This window comes from Salvelinus sp. IW2-2015, unplaced genomic scaffold (genome assembly GCF_002910315.2).
Source record: "Salvelinus sp. IW2-2015 unplaced genomic scaffold, ASM291031v2 Un_scaffold4228, whole genome shotgun sequence".
NCBI classification, from domain to species: domain Eukaryota; kingdom Metazoa; phylum Chordata; class Actinopteri; order Salmoniformes; family Salmonidae; genus Salvelinus; species Salvelinus sp. IW2-2015.
Genome location: NW_019945499.1, coordinates 16,594 through 35,590, shown reverse-complemented (window position 1 = coordinate 35,590; position 18,997 = coordinate 16,594). Strand labels below are relative to the sequence as shown.

The following is an 18,997-nucleotide window of genomic DNA, read 5'->3' as shown; positions in this document are numbered from 1 at the left end:
AAAACGAAAAAAAAACTAAGTAGCTCCGCCACAGCGTCTCTTTTGGGTCCCAAGCCCGGATAAGAGGGTTGGAATTGTGACATAAAAAAAATCAAGAATCGACAGAAGAAAGTTCATTTGTAGTTCTAAACATGTTTCGGGTGTTTTTACTCACTTTTTGTCTCTCCACCTTGGCAGTGCCCTTAATTACCACAGCTATAAAGGCCACAAAGTCCACCTTCTCTCCACCTTGGCAGTGCCCTTAATTACCACAGCTATAAAGGCCACAAAGTCCACCTTCTCTCCACCTTGGCAGTGCCATTAATTACCACAGCTATAAAGGCCACAAAGTCCACCATCTAAACCTTTAAAATGTCAGGATCCTGCTGGTGAAAGGAAACCCCTGCATCCTGCAGTGTAGGCCAATCCACCACCATGAACTCTTCTGATGCACCATTCAAACCCTCAACCCTTTTCAACGCTGCTAAACTACATGCTTGTGTTCCTAGCTCCAACAGTGCAGTAGTATCTAACAATACACAACAATACAAAACAGACAGACAGACAGACAGACAGACAGACAGACAGACAGACAGACAGACACACAGACACACAGACACACAGAAAGACACACAGAAAGACACACAGACAGACACACAGACAGACACACAGACGAACACACACTCCCCTTCCTGCCATATTTAGACCATTTTTCACTACACCCACAATAACATCTGTTAAATATGTGTATGGACCAATAACATCTGTTAAAAATGTGTATGGACCAATAACATCTGTTAAATATGTGTATTTGACAAATAACATTTGATTTGATTAAAATGGCCCCTTGGTGTGAGAATTCATAATTTAAAAATATTTTGAGAAAGGTTGGTAAACCAAGTCAGGGTTGGGGTCAATTCCATTTAAATTCCAGTCAATTCAGGAAGTAGACTGACATTCTAATTCCAATTCTCCTCATTGCTTTTCAATTAAGACAATTTGGATTATAATTTTGTTTATTTTCTGAATTGACTGGAATTAACATGGAAGTGACCCCAACCATGTACATAGTCACTATGAACATATAGACCTCAACGATATCTCTCTCTCTCTCTCTCCCTGTGTCTGTCTGTGTACCTCTCTCTCTCTCCCTGTGTGTCTGTGTGTAACCGATGTGAAATGGCTAGCTAGTTAGCGGTGGTGTGCGCTAATAGCGTTTCAATCGGTGACGTCACTTGCTCTAAGACCTTGAAGTAGTGGCTTTTGTGGAGCGATGGGTAACGATGCTTCGTGGTTGACTGTTGTCTGTGTGCAGAGGGTCCCTGGTTCGCGCCCGGGGCGAGGGGACGGACTAAAGCTATACTGTTACATGTGTCCCTCCCTCTCTCTCGCTCTCTCTCTCTCTCTCTCTCTCTCTCCCTGTGTGTGTCTGTGTACCTCTCTCTCTCTCCCTGTGTGTGCCTGTGTACCTCTCTCTCTCTCTCTCCCTGTGTGTGTAGAACTCTGTCCAGACACCACTGGACCACTGCCAAGCTAGGAATAATTATACAGGGACCTGTTGGTCTTCATGGAGATACAGCATCTTGACTTTTAACACATTTTGATTCGTTACAGCCTCATTAAAAAAAACTTTAAAAAAACATAAAAAAATGTTTTTATTCCCCTCAACAATACTCCATAATGACAAAGCAAAAACAGTTTTATTTTTTATTTTTGAAATATTTTATTTTTAAAGAACCCGGAAATATCACATTTACATAAGTATTCAGACCCTTTACTCAGTACTTTGTTGAAGAACCTTTGGCAGCGATTACAGCCTTGTGAATTTTTGGGTATGTCACTACAAGCTTGGCACACCTGTATTTGGGGAGTTTCTCCAATTCTTCTCTGCGTATCCTGACAAGTTCTGTCAGGTTGGATGAGGACTGTTGCTGCGCAGCTATTTTCAGGTCACGTCAGAGATGGTTGATATGGTTCAAGTCCTGGCTAGTTGGGTAACTGAGAATGTGTCTGTGGAAACTGGCTCTGAGAATGGTTGTGTTGATATTCAGTCTCTCTCATGAACCTCTATCAGTGCCTTCGGAAAGCATTCAGACCCCTTGACTTCTTCAACTTTTTGTTCCATTACAGCTGTATTCAGCATATCTTTATTGTAATATATTCTACATATATACCACGGCATATCTTTACTGTAATATATTCTAAATATATACCACAGCATATCTTTATTGTAATATATTCTAAATATATACCACAGCATATCTTTACTGTAATATATTCTACATATATACCACAGCATATCTTTATTGTAATACTGTATATTCTAAAAATATACCACAGCATATCTTTACTGTAATATATTATAAATATATACCACAGCATATCATTATTGTAATATATTCTAAATATATACACACATATCATTATTGTAATATATTCTAAATATATACCACACCATATCATTATGTAATATATTCTAAATATATACCACAGCATATCATTACTGTAACATATCTATTGTAGTCAGTCTGTTAAGGTGAGGTGTGTGTGTTAGTGAGACAGATCCTATGTCAATAATCTATAGGTCCTATGTTACTCCACAGTGTATAGAGTGCGTACCCTCAAATGACACCCTTTTCCCTTTATAGTGCACTACTTTTACAGTATATCACTGATACCTCTCTACCTTCCTCTCTCCTCCATTCCTCCCTCCCCCTCTCTCCTCCCTCACTCTTTCCTCCCTCCACCTCTCTATGTCTTCTCCCTCCCCTCTCTCCTCCTTCCACCTCTCCCCTCCCTCTCTCCTCCCTCCTCACTCTCCTCTCTCCCTCCACCTCTCCCTGTCTTCCTCCCTCCACCTCTCCATGCTTCTCCCTCCACCTCTCTCCTCCCCTCCCCCTATCTCCCTCCCTCCACCTCATGTCCCAACACAGGAAGTCCATGTTTAAGCAACCAAGAGGAAGAAATGGACTTTACGGGTAGAAGACTAAAACATCAGGTTTGTAGAGTCTTTTATAATTTAACGTAGAAAAATGTCGTGGAGAAGTTAGGCTTTAATAGAGAGTCAGATGATTTAAGGGAAAGCCGTCTGAAGAATTGTTAAATTAGTACAATACTGATTTCACCTTTACAAAATGATGTCACATCTTATTTACATTGGTGTTGATTCGTATTGATTAGCCTAATCAATATGAGCCAATGTGATGTTATAGGCTACAGGGATATGAGGTAGGGTATTATTGTTATAGACTACAGGGCTATGAGGTAGGGTATTATTGGTAAAGGCGACGGATAGCGCCTTGTCGTGATTATTATTCGCATGATGAAACTACGTTAGAAGACGTGAATCGGAATAATTTAAAGCTGTCACTACAGAAAACACTCTGTTTCGTCAAGTCAGTCAAGTAAAAGTGACGTGCAACAATGGGCATAGAAACTATTTGAATGTAGGGCTAAATCAACGTTGAAAATGCTTTCTGGCGACACGGATCAGGAAAGTGGTGGTCCGTTTCGCTCACTGCTGTGCACTGGTTCAGTCGTTGTCGGCACACCTTTCTTCTGAATACAAGCCCCGGTACAACGGGCGAGATAAACTGATCGCACCTCATGTGAACTCAAGCAGTGCTGAATGTATTTACAGCTGTCTTGTAGTTTATTTTAATCTTTTGTTGTTGTATTGATGGAATTGTTGTCCTCAAGACACCATTACAAATGGGACACTGGTCTCAACTGGGCTCCCCTGATTCATTTCAATTAAATATAGAAATAAACAATAAACCATATTTAATTCATTTACATATGAAGCGGCAGCCGCAGAGATGAACAGCGCATGTGTGCTGAAAGTAGGCTAATTCGAGGCTTAATTCACATAAACAGCGTTTGTTTTAATTTGACTTTAGGTTACTAACAACAAGAGGGATTTGTGTTGCATATAGAATATCATTGGTTTGTCTCTATGACATTCAGAGGCTGTGCTGCAACCTTCTATAGGCGACGAAACAAAAACATGGACTTTGCTGAGAAATAATGTTGGATTCTGTCACTGTCAAATTACTTTCATCATTTCAACTGGTTACTAAACAACATACTAACTCTGAATCAGTCAGGAACAACGACTTTCATCATTTCAACTGGCTACTAAACAACANTTTCAACTGGCTACTAAACAACATACTAACTCTGAATCAGTCAGGAACAACGACTTTCATCATTTCAACTGGCTACTAAACAACATACTAACTCTAAATCAGTCAGGAACAAGACATTTAGCCTATATTATTATTATTATTATTTATTTTATTATTATTTCAAGGCCAGTTCAGAAATAAATTGTGAAGTATGTGTGACTTGCTAGAGGCTGGCAGGAGCGCTCAGCATTTCAACAACTCATCAACAACAGCACTTCAACATCATGCCTATACATTTCGCCTTTAGGCTGAATAAAATAAATATATTACTTCAATGCATTATTAGGATATACAGTCATTCTACACAGCCTTTGAATTCACTTTTAGAGACACATTATTGTGAGTGTTAATCCAGGGATATTTAGGTCTCAAGCTGACAGTATTTTCTGTTAGTTCTGTCGTTAAAGGAGCAGGCTATCCCGATACAGACATTCAGACACAGACATCACCTTTTTTTCTATAAATGATTGTTTTATGTTTATTAGTTGACCGTCTCCTGCATTCTCTCTCCTCATGAAGGAAGTTAAAATGTCACTTGTGCATTATTTAGGTAGAGTTACTTCCTTCTTGGGACATTGCATTTGGGAGTTTTTGAATCTTGGTTCGAGATTATTATTATACATTTTTAATTTAAAGAATATTCATAATTCATTCATAAATAATTAATCAGCCTAGAAAACATGAATCAATGTTATATTATAGTCTACAGGGCTATGAGGTAGGGTATGGGAGACTGACTGCACATGACCGTGATTATTATCTTTGCGCTCTTTCACTTCCCGGAGAAAGACGTGTATCACCTAAACTAGTTTCTTTGAAAAATAAAAGTCCTTCTCGTCAATTCGGGAAAGTGAAAGTGACGTGCAGCAATGGGTATTGAAATTAAATGAAGGTCTAATGTGAAAAGTTTATGCCGCGTTCACAACAACAGGGAACTCGGAAAAATACGATGTCAGCGCTCGAGAAAGAGGACTGTTCAAATCAATGTTTCCCAGACGGATTTAGTTTTTACCGAGTTCCCTGTTGTTTTGAACGCGACATTAGGTTGAGAAACTCAGGAAGGTGGTGATCTGTTTTGCTCACTAGTTACCACAGCCACAAAGTCAGAAGGTCCGCCTACCCGACCAATCAGGTGAGGGAGTCTGATTACGCATTATCTTACCCGACCAATCATATGGTTGCGGGAAACGCTGCGTTCTCCAAATGGTAAATCTCAAGTTCAAGTTTTGAGGACCAAATAACGAAATACATTCGGGAACAAGAATTGGCAACGTCACTAAAATTCATAACATCAGGAAAATACAAAAGTTTTGGATTCTGAAGCTAGCCAGCTACCGGCTACCAGTCAGCAAACCACTACTAGCGGTCATCAGCTAACCTTTAGCTCGGAAAGCTCTCGCCAGTTCGTACAACGTGACTCAAACCAGAGCATAAAGGACCTATTTTTCTCTCCATATCCCCGGATTCCTACCGCAAACTCTGACCATTTTCATCTGGATCCTCGCAACTAGCTAACCGCAATACTGGTTCATAGCATTTGACAGACCAACACCTCACCAGTCTTCTTCTCTCTAAGATGAGACCTTGAAACTGAGATATCTCGTTCTCAAAACATCATCTGGGCTTGCTACCAAATTACAGCTACTGATAGTGAGGATTTGTACAGTCAGACACTTGATGAACACAAATTGGTTTATGGAACAGCACATTAATAAAATACAGACATTTGTTAAAAGAAAAGCAAACATAATTTCCCTAACAATAATTTAAGTGTCTTTGTCCACAGACTAGGAGACAGGCCTCAGCATCTTCAGATTAGGTGAAGAAGTGTCTTTGTCCACAGACTAGGAGACAGGCCTCAGCATCTTCAGATTAGGTGCTACAAGACAGAGGATGGAGGAGAAGGGAAGAGAGAGATCAGAATGTATTGAGAAGAATGAGGAGTGAGATACACCTGAGATAATGATGTGATGATGGTCCTATGATACACCTGAGATAATGATGTGATGATGGTCCTATGATACACCTGAGATAATGATGTGATGATGGTCCTATGATAGAACTATAACAAGAGACATTTATTACAGACAGCACCACAAAAACATGCTTCCATTCTGAAAAATACTTTCTCTTTGATCTGGGTAGCTATGTTTTTATTTGACACTAATGTACTCATTCCACATATTCAAGGGAGGGAGAAAAGAAAACAGTCTTACCTAGATTCACTCAAGTACTTTACAAGATGGTGTTCATGTTCACTGAGAGCTTTGAGACAAGCTCCCATCACTTCTGATCCTTTAGGGAGGACTGCATTCAGTAGTTTCTCTCATTCGCTCCTGTTCAGTTGTTCAGCTTTATTCTGGAGTACTCTTCATCACCAATCATGCCCTTGACCGCAGAACATCTGCTATTGGCTTTGGTTTTTTGGCTCGCTGAATGAGTTCAGGCCTGTGTTTCTTCAGAACTCCTCAGCAGGAATCCCAAGGAGTATTAATGCTGAAAGGGGTCGATTAAATGAATATGTCTTTAGGGTGAACAGCAATGTTTCTACATCTAACAGTCTCTCCAGTTATAATTTCTCTGATAGTCATTTCTTGTATAGAGCTGACTCCAGGGTTGTAGTCAATTCATATTCAAGTCAGTCAATAAAATAAATAAAATTACTATTCTGTTCATTGTGAAGTCATTGAAAGTAGATGCCCTTTTCAGTTATTGAATTGGAATTTCAGTTTACATCCTGAATTGACTGGTTTATGTGGAATTGACGCCTACCTGGCTGACACGATTGTCTATTCTACATAACCTACAGAGCCTTGCAAAAGTGTTCATACCCCTTGGATTTCTCTATTGTGTTACATGCTGGGATTAAAATAGATTTATTGTAATGTTTTGTCAACAATCTACTGAAAATACTCTCTGTAATGTCAAAGTGGCTGTCCCCATGATACTACATCTGGAAGGTCCTCAGTCAAGTAACGCATTTCAAGCACAGATTCAACTATATACAAAGACCAGGGATGTTTCTGAAAGCCTCATAAAGAAGGCAGTGGTTGGTAGATGGGTAACAATAATAAAATATGACATTTAAAATCTCTTTAAGCATGGTCAAGTTAATAATTATTCTGTGGATTACGTATTAAACCACCCAGACACATCAAAGATACAGTCGTCCTTCTGAACTGAGCTGCAGGACAGGAATGAAACGGCTCAGGGATGTTACCATCAGGACATTGGTGAATTTAAAACAGTTACAGAGTTCAATATCTGTGATGGGAAAACTGAGGATGGATCAACAACATTGTAGTGACTCCATAATAATGACTTAAATGAAGAGGTGAAATAATACAAATATACGAATAAATATTCCAACTATTCCAAAACATGCATATTATTTGCAACAGGTACTAAAGTAATACTGTAAAAAACATCTACAAAGGAAGACACTTTTTGGCCTAAATGCAAAGCCTCATGTTTGGGGCAAACCCAACACATCACTGAGTAACTGCCTCCTTATTTTCAAGCATGGTGGTGGCTGCATCATGGTATGGGTCTGCTTGTCATCAGCAAATACTGGGGTGTTTTTCAGGATGAAAAGAAACAGGATGTAGCTAAGAACAGACAAAATCTAGAGGAAACCCCTGTTCAGTCTGCTTTCACCAGACACTGGGAGAGGAATTCAGCTTTCAACAGGACAATAACCTACAACACAAGGGCCAAATCTACACTGGATTGCTCACCAGATGACAATGAATGTTCCTGGTGGCCAAGTTACAGTTCTTACTTAAATCTGCTTGGAAATCTATGGCAAGACTTAATGACTGTCTAGCCATGACCCCAACATATTGACAGAGCTTGAAGAATTATGAAAATAACAGTGGGCTAATATTGTACAATCCAGGTGTGTAAAGCTCTTAGAGACTTACCCAAGAAGACTCCCAGCTGTAATCGCTGCAAGGGTGTTTAAGTATTAACTTGGGGGGCTGAATACTATGGACGACTATTAGTTATTTAATTTCTATCATCTAAATATATATATCTTATGACAGTTACAGAGTATTTTGTGTAGATTTGTTGACAAGAAATGACAATGAAATCCTTTAATCCCACTTGTAACATCCAATAAATGTGATGCAGATACTTTTGAAAGGCTCTGTATTTCTGTCTGAATGGTTGATCATTACATATCTCAATAACACGTTTCATGAAGACCTTCATCACCCCACTGAACATGACTCATGAATACCTTCATCACCCCACTGAACATGACTCATGAAGACCTTCATCACCCCACTGAACATGACTCATGAATACCTTCATCACCCCACAGAACACGACTCATGAAGACCTTCATCAGTGTGCTTCATCACAACTTGAAGAGATGTTAGCTCTGTAACCCGTTTTATAAACCTCGTCCACAAAAACAAACTTACATATTGGATGAGAGTCGTTGCTGTATACATCTGAAAAACAATCAAGAGAAAATATCATAAAACATTTTAATAGCATCTGTTAGAAAAGGACATTTATGATTGACATACTGTTCATGTATAGTATTTTTTACCTTTTGATACCACTGATTTCCATACTGTCCTCTTATCATCCCCGATTAACTCCATCTCAATGTCAACCCCTGTGTTTCCCATGATCATCTGACAACAGCTTGGTGTGGTGTCTGCAGGTAACAGCTGAATCCTCTGTAGGACGCCATAAGGTGCAACGATTGAGACAACAGACAGAGAGAAATAGTGAAATAGAATGATATACAGTTCTTCATATACAATATGACAGATTCATGTCTTCAGCCTGATWAAACTGCACCTCTGGATCGATGGAAGTGGAGCGGGGATTCTTGAACGCAAACGAACTGTTCAGCTTTAAGGGCCCGTTTGGACTTGGCAGGAGAAATTCTTTATATCCTTGGGACATCTGATCTTTCTCCCGTTCCCGAACAGCCTACAAAATGATCAATGTAGTAGTCAGTCAGAACAATGTAGTCTCATAATTCACACAACATGCAGCTCACTGAGCAATCCATTTTTGTCAACAACAACAAATGTGTACACTACTGTTTTACTATCCCTATTTTACCAGGAGATTATGTTAAAGGTGTACCAGGTAAGTTGACTGAGAAGAGATTCTCTTTTACAGCAACGACCTGGGGAAGAGTTACAGGGGAGAGGAGAGGGGGAAAATGAGCCAATTGGAAGCTGGGGATGATTAGGTAGCCATGATGGTATGAGGGCCAGATTGGGAATTTAGCCAGGACACCGGGGTTAACATCCCTACTCTTACGATAAGGGCCATGGGATCTTCAGTGACCATGGAGAGGACACCCGTTTAACGTTCCATCTGAAGGACAGCACCCTACACAGGGAAATGTCCCCTTCACTGCCCCGGGGCATTGGGTTCTCCTCCGACCAGAGGGAAGAGTGCCGTCTACTGGCTCTTCAAATGAATGAGACAGAAATAGATTTCTCACAGAGCTGCATGTTGTCTTTSTAATCTAGAGATTTTCAACAAACTATCAGCTTTCCTTYAGTAAGTTTCAACATACTGTTGTCACTTCAATGATAGTGCCTCACCTCTTTCTGACTGGAGTTTCTGAGGAGCAGGTACAGCCTTGAAATTACTGTTGACCTTTTTACTGCCAAATAGAGGACCACGTCACAGTGGACATCTCTTTTCCAAGACAGTAATCTCAGTATCAGAGAGATAGGTGAGAACTTGGGATGGAGAATCTTAGCATGGAATCTGGTGACCTCGTGCACTTCCTCTAAACACACTCCATGTTCCTCTACATGAAGAATCTTCATCTCATTCCTCAGGGAAGGGTTGGTCCCTGAACAACACAATAAAAAGGAGACAGAAAGACAAATATTGTATTATTCATCCAACTAAAACACAAAGAATATGCAGTACCAGATCACAGGAAACTCAAACTCCCAGAATAGTTAATTCATTCATTCAGGAAGTGAAACTCAGTTACATGGAAATGTCTTTCTGAATAGTATTTCTATATGGTTTTACCTAAACAGACAAAGTGTGGCAGATGAACTTCCTCCAGTTCACCTAACTCCATAGTGATGTCCAGCAATGGACCACCTTGTGTGTACTGCATGTCTTTCAGAAGTTGACTGTAGGGWTCCCAGTTCCTGAAGTGATACTTCAGAATGACATCTCTCTCACACAGCCAGCGGAGMCCAGACACTGTGCACTCATAACTCCCTTTGGGTGTCCTGTGTCTGAGGGCAACAACAAGATATGGTAGAGAGGGTCAATGGTCAAATGGAGAGGTTGGATTAGAAGACTATTCCCAAAGGTATTGGGGAAATACACTAGCAAGTGGAATGAAAGGTTAAAAGTAGTTATTTTACCTGAACATTGTCACTCCCTGGATAGTGGAAGTCAAGGGTTCAATCTGAAGCCAGTGTGTGGAGTCCTGAACAAGGACAAGCATGTCAGTTATACATATGGGGCCTGTTTCCTGGACACAGATTGAGTCTAGTGCTGGACTAAAAAGCATGCTCAATGGAAGTTTCAATAGAAAGTTCTTTAAGGTCCAGGACTAGACTTAATCTGTGTCTGGGAAACTGGCCCATTAACCAAAGTAACTAATCTAATGTATTTATTCAATGTTACATGGAATCCTGGTGATTTATCAAAAAAACTGTCTAATGACAAAATATGACAACAGCTAAAATCCTGCATGCCTACAAGCAGAACACAGGACTGTCTATATCCCAGTATGAATGGTTGGTCAGTACACACCTGGCTTTGAGACTGTGTTTATATTACTAAAGCAGAACACAGGACTGTCTATATCCCAGTATGAACGTTGATCAGTACACACCTGGCTTGAGACTGTGTTTATATTACTAAAGCAGAACACAGACTGTCTATATCCCAGTATTGAATGTTGGTCAGTACACACCTGGCTTTGAGACTGTGTTTATATTACTAAAGCAGAAACAGGACTGTCTATATCCCAGTATGAATGGTTGGTCAGTACACACCTGGCTTTGAGACTGTGTTTATATTACTAAAGTAGAACACAGGACTGTCTATATCCCAGTATGAAACGGTTGATCAGTACACACCTGGCTTTGAGACTGTGTTTATATTACTAAAGCAGAACACAGGACTGTCTATATCCCAGTATGAATGGTTGGTCAGTACACACCTGGCTTTGAGACTGTGCCTGACTCCTGCAGGTATGTAAAAGTAAGAATTGACATTATGACTTACCTCAACATGGTCACAAGTCTTACAGCTCTGAGGAATCCCTGAAGTCAAAAGTAGTTGTTATTTAAAATGGACAATCTCATGGAATAATGAATTAATAACTATTAAATAGACCTCTAATAAAAATGAATATAAGTGAGGAACAGTCTCAGAATGTACACTCATTAGCATACCATAATCTGACATTAGTGTTATATTAATTAATGTTTGTGGAAGCAGGAAACATCGTTCTGGTCCATGTTTTGTAGATGTTGGGGTCTGATTTCTGGTAGATCCTAGGATGAGAGCTTAAAGGTAGAGTCAGCTAAATGATGATGTACGAGCAGCACCACAGATATTGCGATGAGCAAGATGCCTGACTTCTCTCTCACACAGTCACACACAGTATCTGCCCATGTGCCAGGGTTCTCTTCACTCTCTTACAGCGTGTTAGTCACGGGATCAAAACAGCAGAGAAGTTTAGCCTTGCGCTCCAACACTCTTAGTTGTTGTAGAAATTGACCCACTATGCTGTTTACTTTGTGCATCTACGTCATATCGCTGACTCGACCTTTAAGTTTGTTTTGACCAAATAGATTGTGATTGTGTTCCTTGCCTGGGAATCAACTATAATGAACGCTTTAAAACTATTTTGATTTAAAAACAATTAAATCAAATAACGCTCACATTTCTCAGGTCCAGACTTGATACAACTCTCTCCACCATGGTTTCTGGTGTTGGTAAAGCAGAAGGATAGACTGTGATTAAACTAAATACAACTTATTAAGGCTTTATATAGCATACATACAGTCTTCATAAGCAGTACAAAGGATGTATTAAGGGTGACAGAACAGCTCCCTATGTAGGGTGCATTGCCTAAATGTGACATAACCCACTATGTCAACTTCCATAAAGTCAATACTGATGKTGACATTTAACTAGGCACAGTCTAACTGTCTGTAGGTCCAACAGAACACATTAAAACACACCACTAATACTAATCTAATTGTAGGAATGTTTCCAGAGGGAAACAAATTATGAAACACTCACCTCTGAATGTGTTGGTCATCTATCTGACACAGGGTCAATGAGGAGGAGGAGTAAACACCAAACACAGGATAGAGGGGTTCAGTGAATCTGGTGTGTTCTGTGTGAAGGTGTTTCAGTGTACCAGAGGAGGACACACTATAGAAGGACAAAGTACAAGCTGGCCAGTCCAGATACACTCCAACTCTTTTAGAACCAGGACCAGAGATGGATCTGCTGACTCCAGCATGGTAAGAGATATAACCTCTTTTAGAGCAGAGTAAAGAGCAGGACCATCCCTTCCTCTTCATTCCTTTGGACACCACACCAATGACAGCCTCGTCACCATCCCTCTCCACCTCCCAGTAATAATGACACCCAGATAAGCCTTGTCTGCAGAGAACTTGGTAACGACAATTAAAAAAGAATGGAGGAACTTCGGGACTATAGTCAAATCTGTCTGGATGGTTTTCATAATGCTGCTTCTCTTCCACCAATGTCACCTTCCTGTTCCCCTCAGAGAGTATCAGGTATGGGTGTGCTGTATTTGGGTCCAGGGTGAGATGACAGGCATCTGTAGACAAAAGGAGAGTTTAATCAAACCACATCTTCATATAAAATGTTGTTTTGTAGGAACAGAACAAGTATTGATTAGTTACTATTTTACTATAGTTCTGAATATGCAGTTAATTAGGATTGAAGAGACTTACATTTCCTCGGCCCTGATTTCAGCCTGCACTCTCCACCATGATCCACACTGTAGGAGAAACAGGTTATTGACTGACAAAGACCTAATAAAGCAGTCAACATTTAAACAATATTGTTGTGTTCTGGTGCACTATCCAAGTTCATTACTAGAGACATACAGGTATTCTATCCTATCTACTGCATACAGAACAGAGTACAATTCCAACAGATATCACGCATGCAGAAGAAGTATATCATTGTGTAGATGTATGCTTGATGGAGTTGCTCAGCCTGCTGAGTTAACTCCTCTTTAATTCTCCCACCATGCCCTCATGTTTACTACCCTACTACACTACATACTGACACAACCCTGCTCACACTATTAGACATCTATTCTGACTACTTCAGCTTCATCATATATGTGGATCCACCAGAGCAGCTGAAAGCATTCCCCTGCAATCTCCTGGGTATTGGTAGCTCAGGTCCAGCTCTTTCAGGTGGAGGTGTTTTGACCTCAGACTGAAGACAGACCAGCACCAGCCTCCTCTGTGACCAGACAGCCAGACAGCCTACAGAGACACGCACAACCGAGTGCTGTCTATCTGTATGGACTGTACTGGTCAATCATATATGTTAGTCACCAGATACATTCCCATGAACAACAACTGTATAATAAGATCGAGTAAATTTGTCATGTATTACTGGATATACTAGAAATATCCTAAATTTTTGATCCACTAGACAATAGATCTACAAACAGCGTTACTTATACCCCCAGCTGTGTAGTTACATCTGATCTCGCATCCAGCAGAACAACAGTGTAACTCCGAGTCTCCTGCCAGGCATTGTCTCTCAGCTCCAGTTTGTTTCCAGTTGTGGTGGTGACTCAGGACTGAGGCCAGATCTGAACAGCACCCTCTGCAACCACACTGACCTAGACTAGAGGAGAAGAGCACATGATTACAACACATGTTTAAAAAAACATCCACATAATTAACTCATACTGAAGATATTTAAACTCACACTGTGTCTGCTATGTGCCAGAGTGGACTGTTAGTCCAACACAGAGCGCCTCCACTCCTCTGTCTCCCAGTCATTGTAGCTAGAGGTCCAGTTCTCCTCAGGGGGAGTGGTGTCTGCAGAGCTGCTAAGGTCACGCAGCATCTACATCCACTCCCACCCCCTGAGAGATGATAGTCTGAATGATTCGTGAAGAGCCTCAGCTACCAACTGACTCCATGCCCGGAGAGAACAGAGGTGAGTGGTGATCCCACTGCGTTCTGTGGTGATTGGAACTAAGACCAGATCCAGACTCTGCAAGCAAGTGACAGACCAGCTAGAGTTTAGTACAAATCTAGTATCTTTAACTAGTACAACAATCCTGTTCATTATGTAATGTTGAAGATTTTTAAAAATGTGTTAACATGTGCTCGTTCTGCCTCTAGTCATAGCGTCAGTGTGGTCTGAACAGAGGGTTGCTGTTCAGATCTGCCTCAGTCCTGAGTTCACCCAACTCACAACTGAAACAAATACACTAGAGAGCGATCCATGACGACCAATAGATCCTAGACCAAGAGCACTCAGGATGTACCCAGACTCGTCTCTGTGCATCGGTTGTTGTCGACTGGAGGATCCAGACTGTAAAACTCACTCACACAGAGCGTCGGGAGCGTAAAAACCATCACGTCTGGACAACACTTTGCCGGTCTCTGATGTTGTATGTCTCAGATACTGAAGCTTAGTAAAACAAATTCTCAGAACATCTTATTTATACAGTCAAACATCTCTCTTAGGTCAGCCCTCTCTGACATTCATGAGTATCAAACAGGTTATTAGCGGCTAGCCGTAAAAGATGAATTGCTAAACATTTCCGATGAGTTTTATCAAGCTCTATGATCCCTAGAAAGACAGGTCCTCTTGTATCCTGCCAGGAAGTCGCTCTGTATGCTGCTGGCGACTCTTCGTGCCCTAGAGTCTCGTAGCAACAAGTGGGAGGCACAGTTAGAGATCTCTTGTCTGTTGCTGCTGCATTGTCTCCCTTTCCAGCTCATGTATGGTTTTGCAAAGAGTACACCCCGCCCTTGGCTCTACTCAACAACTCTAATTTATGAAGCTGTGACCCATTCGCCTGAGGTGCTTATCAAATCATGTCTCGACCAGTGGAGACTGCCGCAAGGAGACTGTCTCGTATACACCATGCTCTGAGTGCTGAGATTCGCGGCCTACAACCAACATATTAAAGAAACTGTTATGAAGCTGACGATGAAAGCTCAGAAGTACATATATCACTTTAACTGTAGTCAGTTTTTGAAGAACCAAATGACAAACGACAAAGCAGCGTTTTCCAGGTGTTTGTTCCTCAGTGATGTCTAAGAATTAGTTAGTTTGCTATGCTAAGGTGTACCATAATTAGTACCGTCCACTACTATGAGAGGCCGATCTCTAATGTTTGGGTTAGAGAATTTGCAACACAGGAATGGCTCACTCAGCTACCGGCTTGCGCAGCCCACATAGCACAGCCCCCACAACATGATGCTGCCACCCCACGTACCTCACGTCATTAGTGCAATCTAGCGTGATGTGACGCATTCTCAACATGCTCTCTTCCCACTTTTCTCCCCTCACAATACCTGAGATTGGAATATACGGCTACGTCGATTTTCTTGGCCCCATAACGAGCATTTCATATTGTTTGAGGTGTTTCAATCAGACTAGCTGAAAATCATATACTCCCAATAATGAGTTCACTGCTTTGGTCTACACAATTGCACCGTTTGACATAACCATGTATCGTTCCCTTGTGATTTCATGATCGTTGTATGTCAGGAGTCAGTGTACTTACTTACACATTACCGTCTGTAGCAGTACCTTTCAGCGTCTATTCTAAATACTAATTGAAGAGACTCGTTTAACTTAGCTCTGTTCTGTGTAATGTCATAGATACTTATGATATGTGAGCGACCCTAGTTTCAATTACCGTGCATTCTGTCGAGTCATCTGTCCTTTCTTTCCTGGGATTGATTTGATCCAACGTATACATCCAAGTCATGCCGAGATAGTGACGATTCACCCTACGAATAACGAAGACCCAAGCAAATCAGTCTGTGTTAACTCCATCCGTGTTCGCTGCTGTGCGTTAATCGACCGACTGTGAGTTGTATTGTCTTTGTCGAGTCCACCTATAGCGCTGTGTTTCTTCCTACCAGTGTAGAACTTGCATGGGCCGAGTAACCGTGTGCAATGTGGCGTTGTATCAAAATCAGGGCCGAGAAATATATAGGTACATCCTTCAATCCTAACCCTTATCAAGTAAGAACTGCTTTTGCAAAGAGCATCCCCAAGGTATAGATTTGAAAACCCAACATGAGATAAATCTGAATCCGGGTCTAATAAACCATAGTTTTTCTGTTTTTCTCCTTGACAAAAACCAAAGTCCATGTGTATAGCCTGAAGATATTTGGTTGTATTATTATATACCTCATGTTGTACTGACGATCCAAATGCAAAGCGAACTGGCCCTCTGCGATTTTAAAATCTCACCCTGGACCCAAATACAGCACACCCATACCTGATACTCTCTGAGGGGAACAGGAAGTGACATTGGTGGAAGAGAAGCAGCATTATGAAAACCATCAGAAGATTTGACTATAGTCCCGAAGTCCTCCATTCTTTTTTAATTGTCGTTACCAAGTTCTCTGCAGACAAGGCTTATCTGGGTTCATTATTACTGGGAGGTGGAGAGGGATGGTGACGAGGCTGTCATTGTGTGGTGTCCAAAGGAATGAAGAGGAAGGGATGGTCTGCTCTTTACTCTGCTCTAAAAGAGGTTATATCTCTTACCATGCTGGATCAGCAGATCCATCTCTGGTCCTGGTTCTAAAAGAGTTGGAGTGTATCTGGACTGCCAGCTTGTACTTTGTCCTTCTATAGTGTGTCCTCCTCTGGTACACTGAAACACCTTCACACAGAACACACCAGATTCACTGAACCCCTCTATCCTGTGTTTGGTGTTTACTCCTCCTCCTCATTGACCCGTGTTCAGATAGATGACCAACACATTCAGAGGTGAGGTGTTTCATAATTTTTCCCTCTGAAACATTCCTACAATTAGATTAGTATTAGTGGTGCTGTTTTTAATGTTTCTGTTGGACCTACAGACAGTTAGACTGTGCCTAGTTAAATGTCACCATCAGTATTGACTATGGAAGTTGACAAGTGGGTTATGTCACATTTAGGCAATGCACCCTACATAGGGAGCTGTTCTGTCACCCTTAATACATCCTTTGTACTGCTTATGAAGACTGTATGTATTGCTATATAAAGCCTTAATAAGTTGTATTTAGTTTAATCACAGTCTATCCTTCTGCTTTACCAACACCAGAAACCATGGTGAGAGAGTTGTATCAAGTCTGGACCTGAGAAATGTGAGCGTTATTTGATTTAATTGTTTTAAATCAAAAATAGTTTTAAAGCGTTCATTATAGTTGATTCCCAGGCAAGGAACACAATCACAATCTATTTGTTCAAAACAAACTTAAAGGTCGAGTCAGCGATATGACGTAGATGCACAAAGAAACAGCATAGTGGGTCAATTTCTACAACAACTAAGAGGTTGGAGCGCAAGGCTAAACTTCTCTGCTGTTTTGATCCCGTGACTAACACGCTGTAAGAGAGTGAAGAGAACCTGGCACATGGGCAGATACTGTGTGTGACTGTGTGAGAGAGAAGTCAGGCATCTTGCTCATCGCAATATCTGTTGTGCTGCTCGTACATCATCATTAGCTGACTCTACCTTTAAGCTCTCATCCTAGGATCTACCAGAAATCAGACCCAACATCTACAAAACATGGACCAGAACGATGTGTTCCTGCTTCCACAAACATTAATTAATATAACACTAATGTCAGATTATGGTATTGCTAATGAGTGTACATTCTGAGACTGTTCCTCACTTATATTCATTTTTATTAGAGTCTATTAATAGTTATTTAATTCATTATTCCATGAGATTGTCCATTTAAATAAACAACTACTCTTTGACTTCAGGGATTCCTCAGAGCTGTAAGACTTGTGACCATTTGAGGTAAGTCATAATGTCAATTCTTACTTTTACATACCTGCAGAGTCAGGCACAGTCTCAAAGCCAGGTGTGTACTGACCAACCATTCATACTGGGATATAGACAGTCCTGTGTTCTGCTTTAGTAATATAAACACGTCTCAAAGCCAGGTGTTACTGACCAACCATTCATACTGATATAGACAGTCCTGTGTTCTGCTTTAGTAATATAAACACAGTCTCAAAGCCAGGTGTGTACTGAATCAACCGTTCATACTGGGATATAGACAGTCCTGTGTTCTACTTAGTAATATAAACACAGTCTCAAAGCCAGGTGTGTACTGACCACCATTCATACTGGGATATAACAGTCTCTTTGTCTGCCTTTAGTAATATAAACACAGTCTCAAAGCCAGTGTGGTACTGACCAACCATTCATACTGGGATATAGACAGTCCTGGTTCTGCTTTAGTAATTAAAACACAGTCTCAAGCCAGTGTGGTACTGATCAACCGTTTCATACTGGATATAGACAGTCCTGCTGTTTCTGCTTTAGAATATAAAACACAGTCTCAAAGCCAGGTGTGTACTGACCAACCATTCATACTGGGATATAGACAGTCCTGTGTTCTGCTTGTGAGGCATGCAGGATTTTAAGCTGTTTCATAATTTTGTCATTAGACAGTTTTTTGATAATACACCAGATTCCATGTAACATTGAAAAATACATTAGATTAGTTACTTTGGTTAATGGGCCAGTTTCCCAGACACAGATTAAGTCTAGTCCTGGACCTAAAGAACTTTCTATTGAAACTTCCATTGAGCATGCTTTTTAGGTC

General features: G+C 40.8%; 2 protein-coding genes across 3 annotated transcripts in view; both read right to left on the bottom strand.

Annotated features, from left to right (window-relative positions):
* LOC112077047 (NLR family CARD domain-containing protein 3) overlaps positions 1-338 on the bottom strand; it is a gene marked incomplete at its 3' end in the record, with an annotated part of 9,055 nt that extends 8,717 nt beyond the window's left edge. The window contains exon 1 of the mRNA XM_024143657.1: positions 309-338. Within this exon, the coding sequence (XP_023999425.1) occupies positions 309-338 (30 nt within the window). The remainder of the gene's footprint in view (positions 1-308) is intronic.
* A 3,916-nt stretch (positions 339-4,254) lies between these two features.
* LOC112077045 (NACHT, LRR and PYD domains-containing protein 1 homolog) overlaps positions 4,255-18,997 on the bottom strand; it is a 15,204-nt gene continuing 461 nt past the window's right edge. The window contains exons 2-13 of one of the 2 annotated variants that reach the window (XM_024143654.2): positions 13,124-13,170; positions 12,438-12,987; positions 12,075-12,118; positions 11,412-11,449; positions 10,541-10,605; positions 10,194-10,408; positions 9,749-10,005; positions 8,985-9,119; positions 8,728-8,860; positions 8,597-8,626; positions 6,383-6,662; positions 4,255-6,045 (exon numbers count right to left, since the gene is read on the bottom strand). In XM_024143654.2, coding sequence (XP_023999422.1) covers positions 6,625-6,662; positions 8,597-8,626; positions 8,728-8,860; positions 8,985-9,119; positions 9,749-10,005; positions 10,194-10,408; positions 10,541-10,605; positions 11,412-11,449; positions 12,075-12,118; positions 12,438-12,987; positions 13,124-13,170 — 1,552 coding nt within the window. In that variant the 3' untranslated portion in view covers positions 4,255-6,045; positions 6,383-6,624. Of the gene's footprint in view, positions 6,046-6,382; positions 6,663-8,363; positions 8,627-8,727; positions 8,861-8,984; positions 9,120-9,748; positions 10,006-10,193; positions 10,409-10,540; positions 10,606-11,411; positions 11,450-12,074; positions 12,119-12,437; positions 12,988-13,123; positions 13,171-18,997 lie in introns of those variants that run through there. The other variant, XM_070441545.1, reaches the window with a different exon arrangement.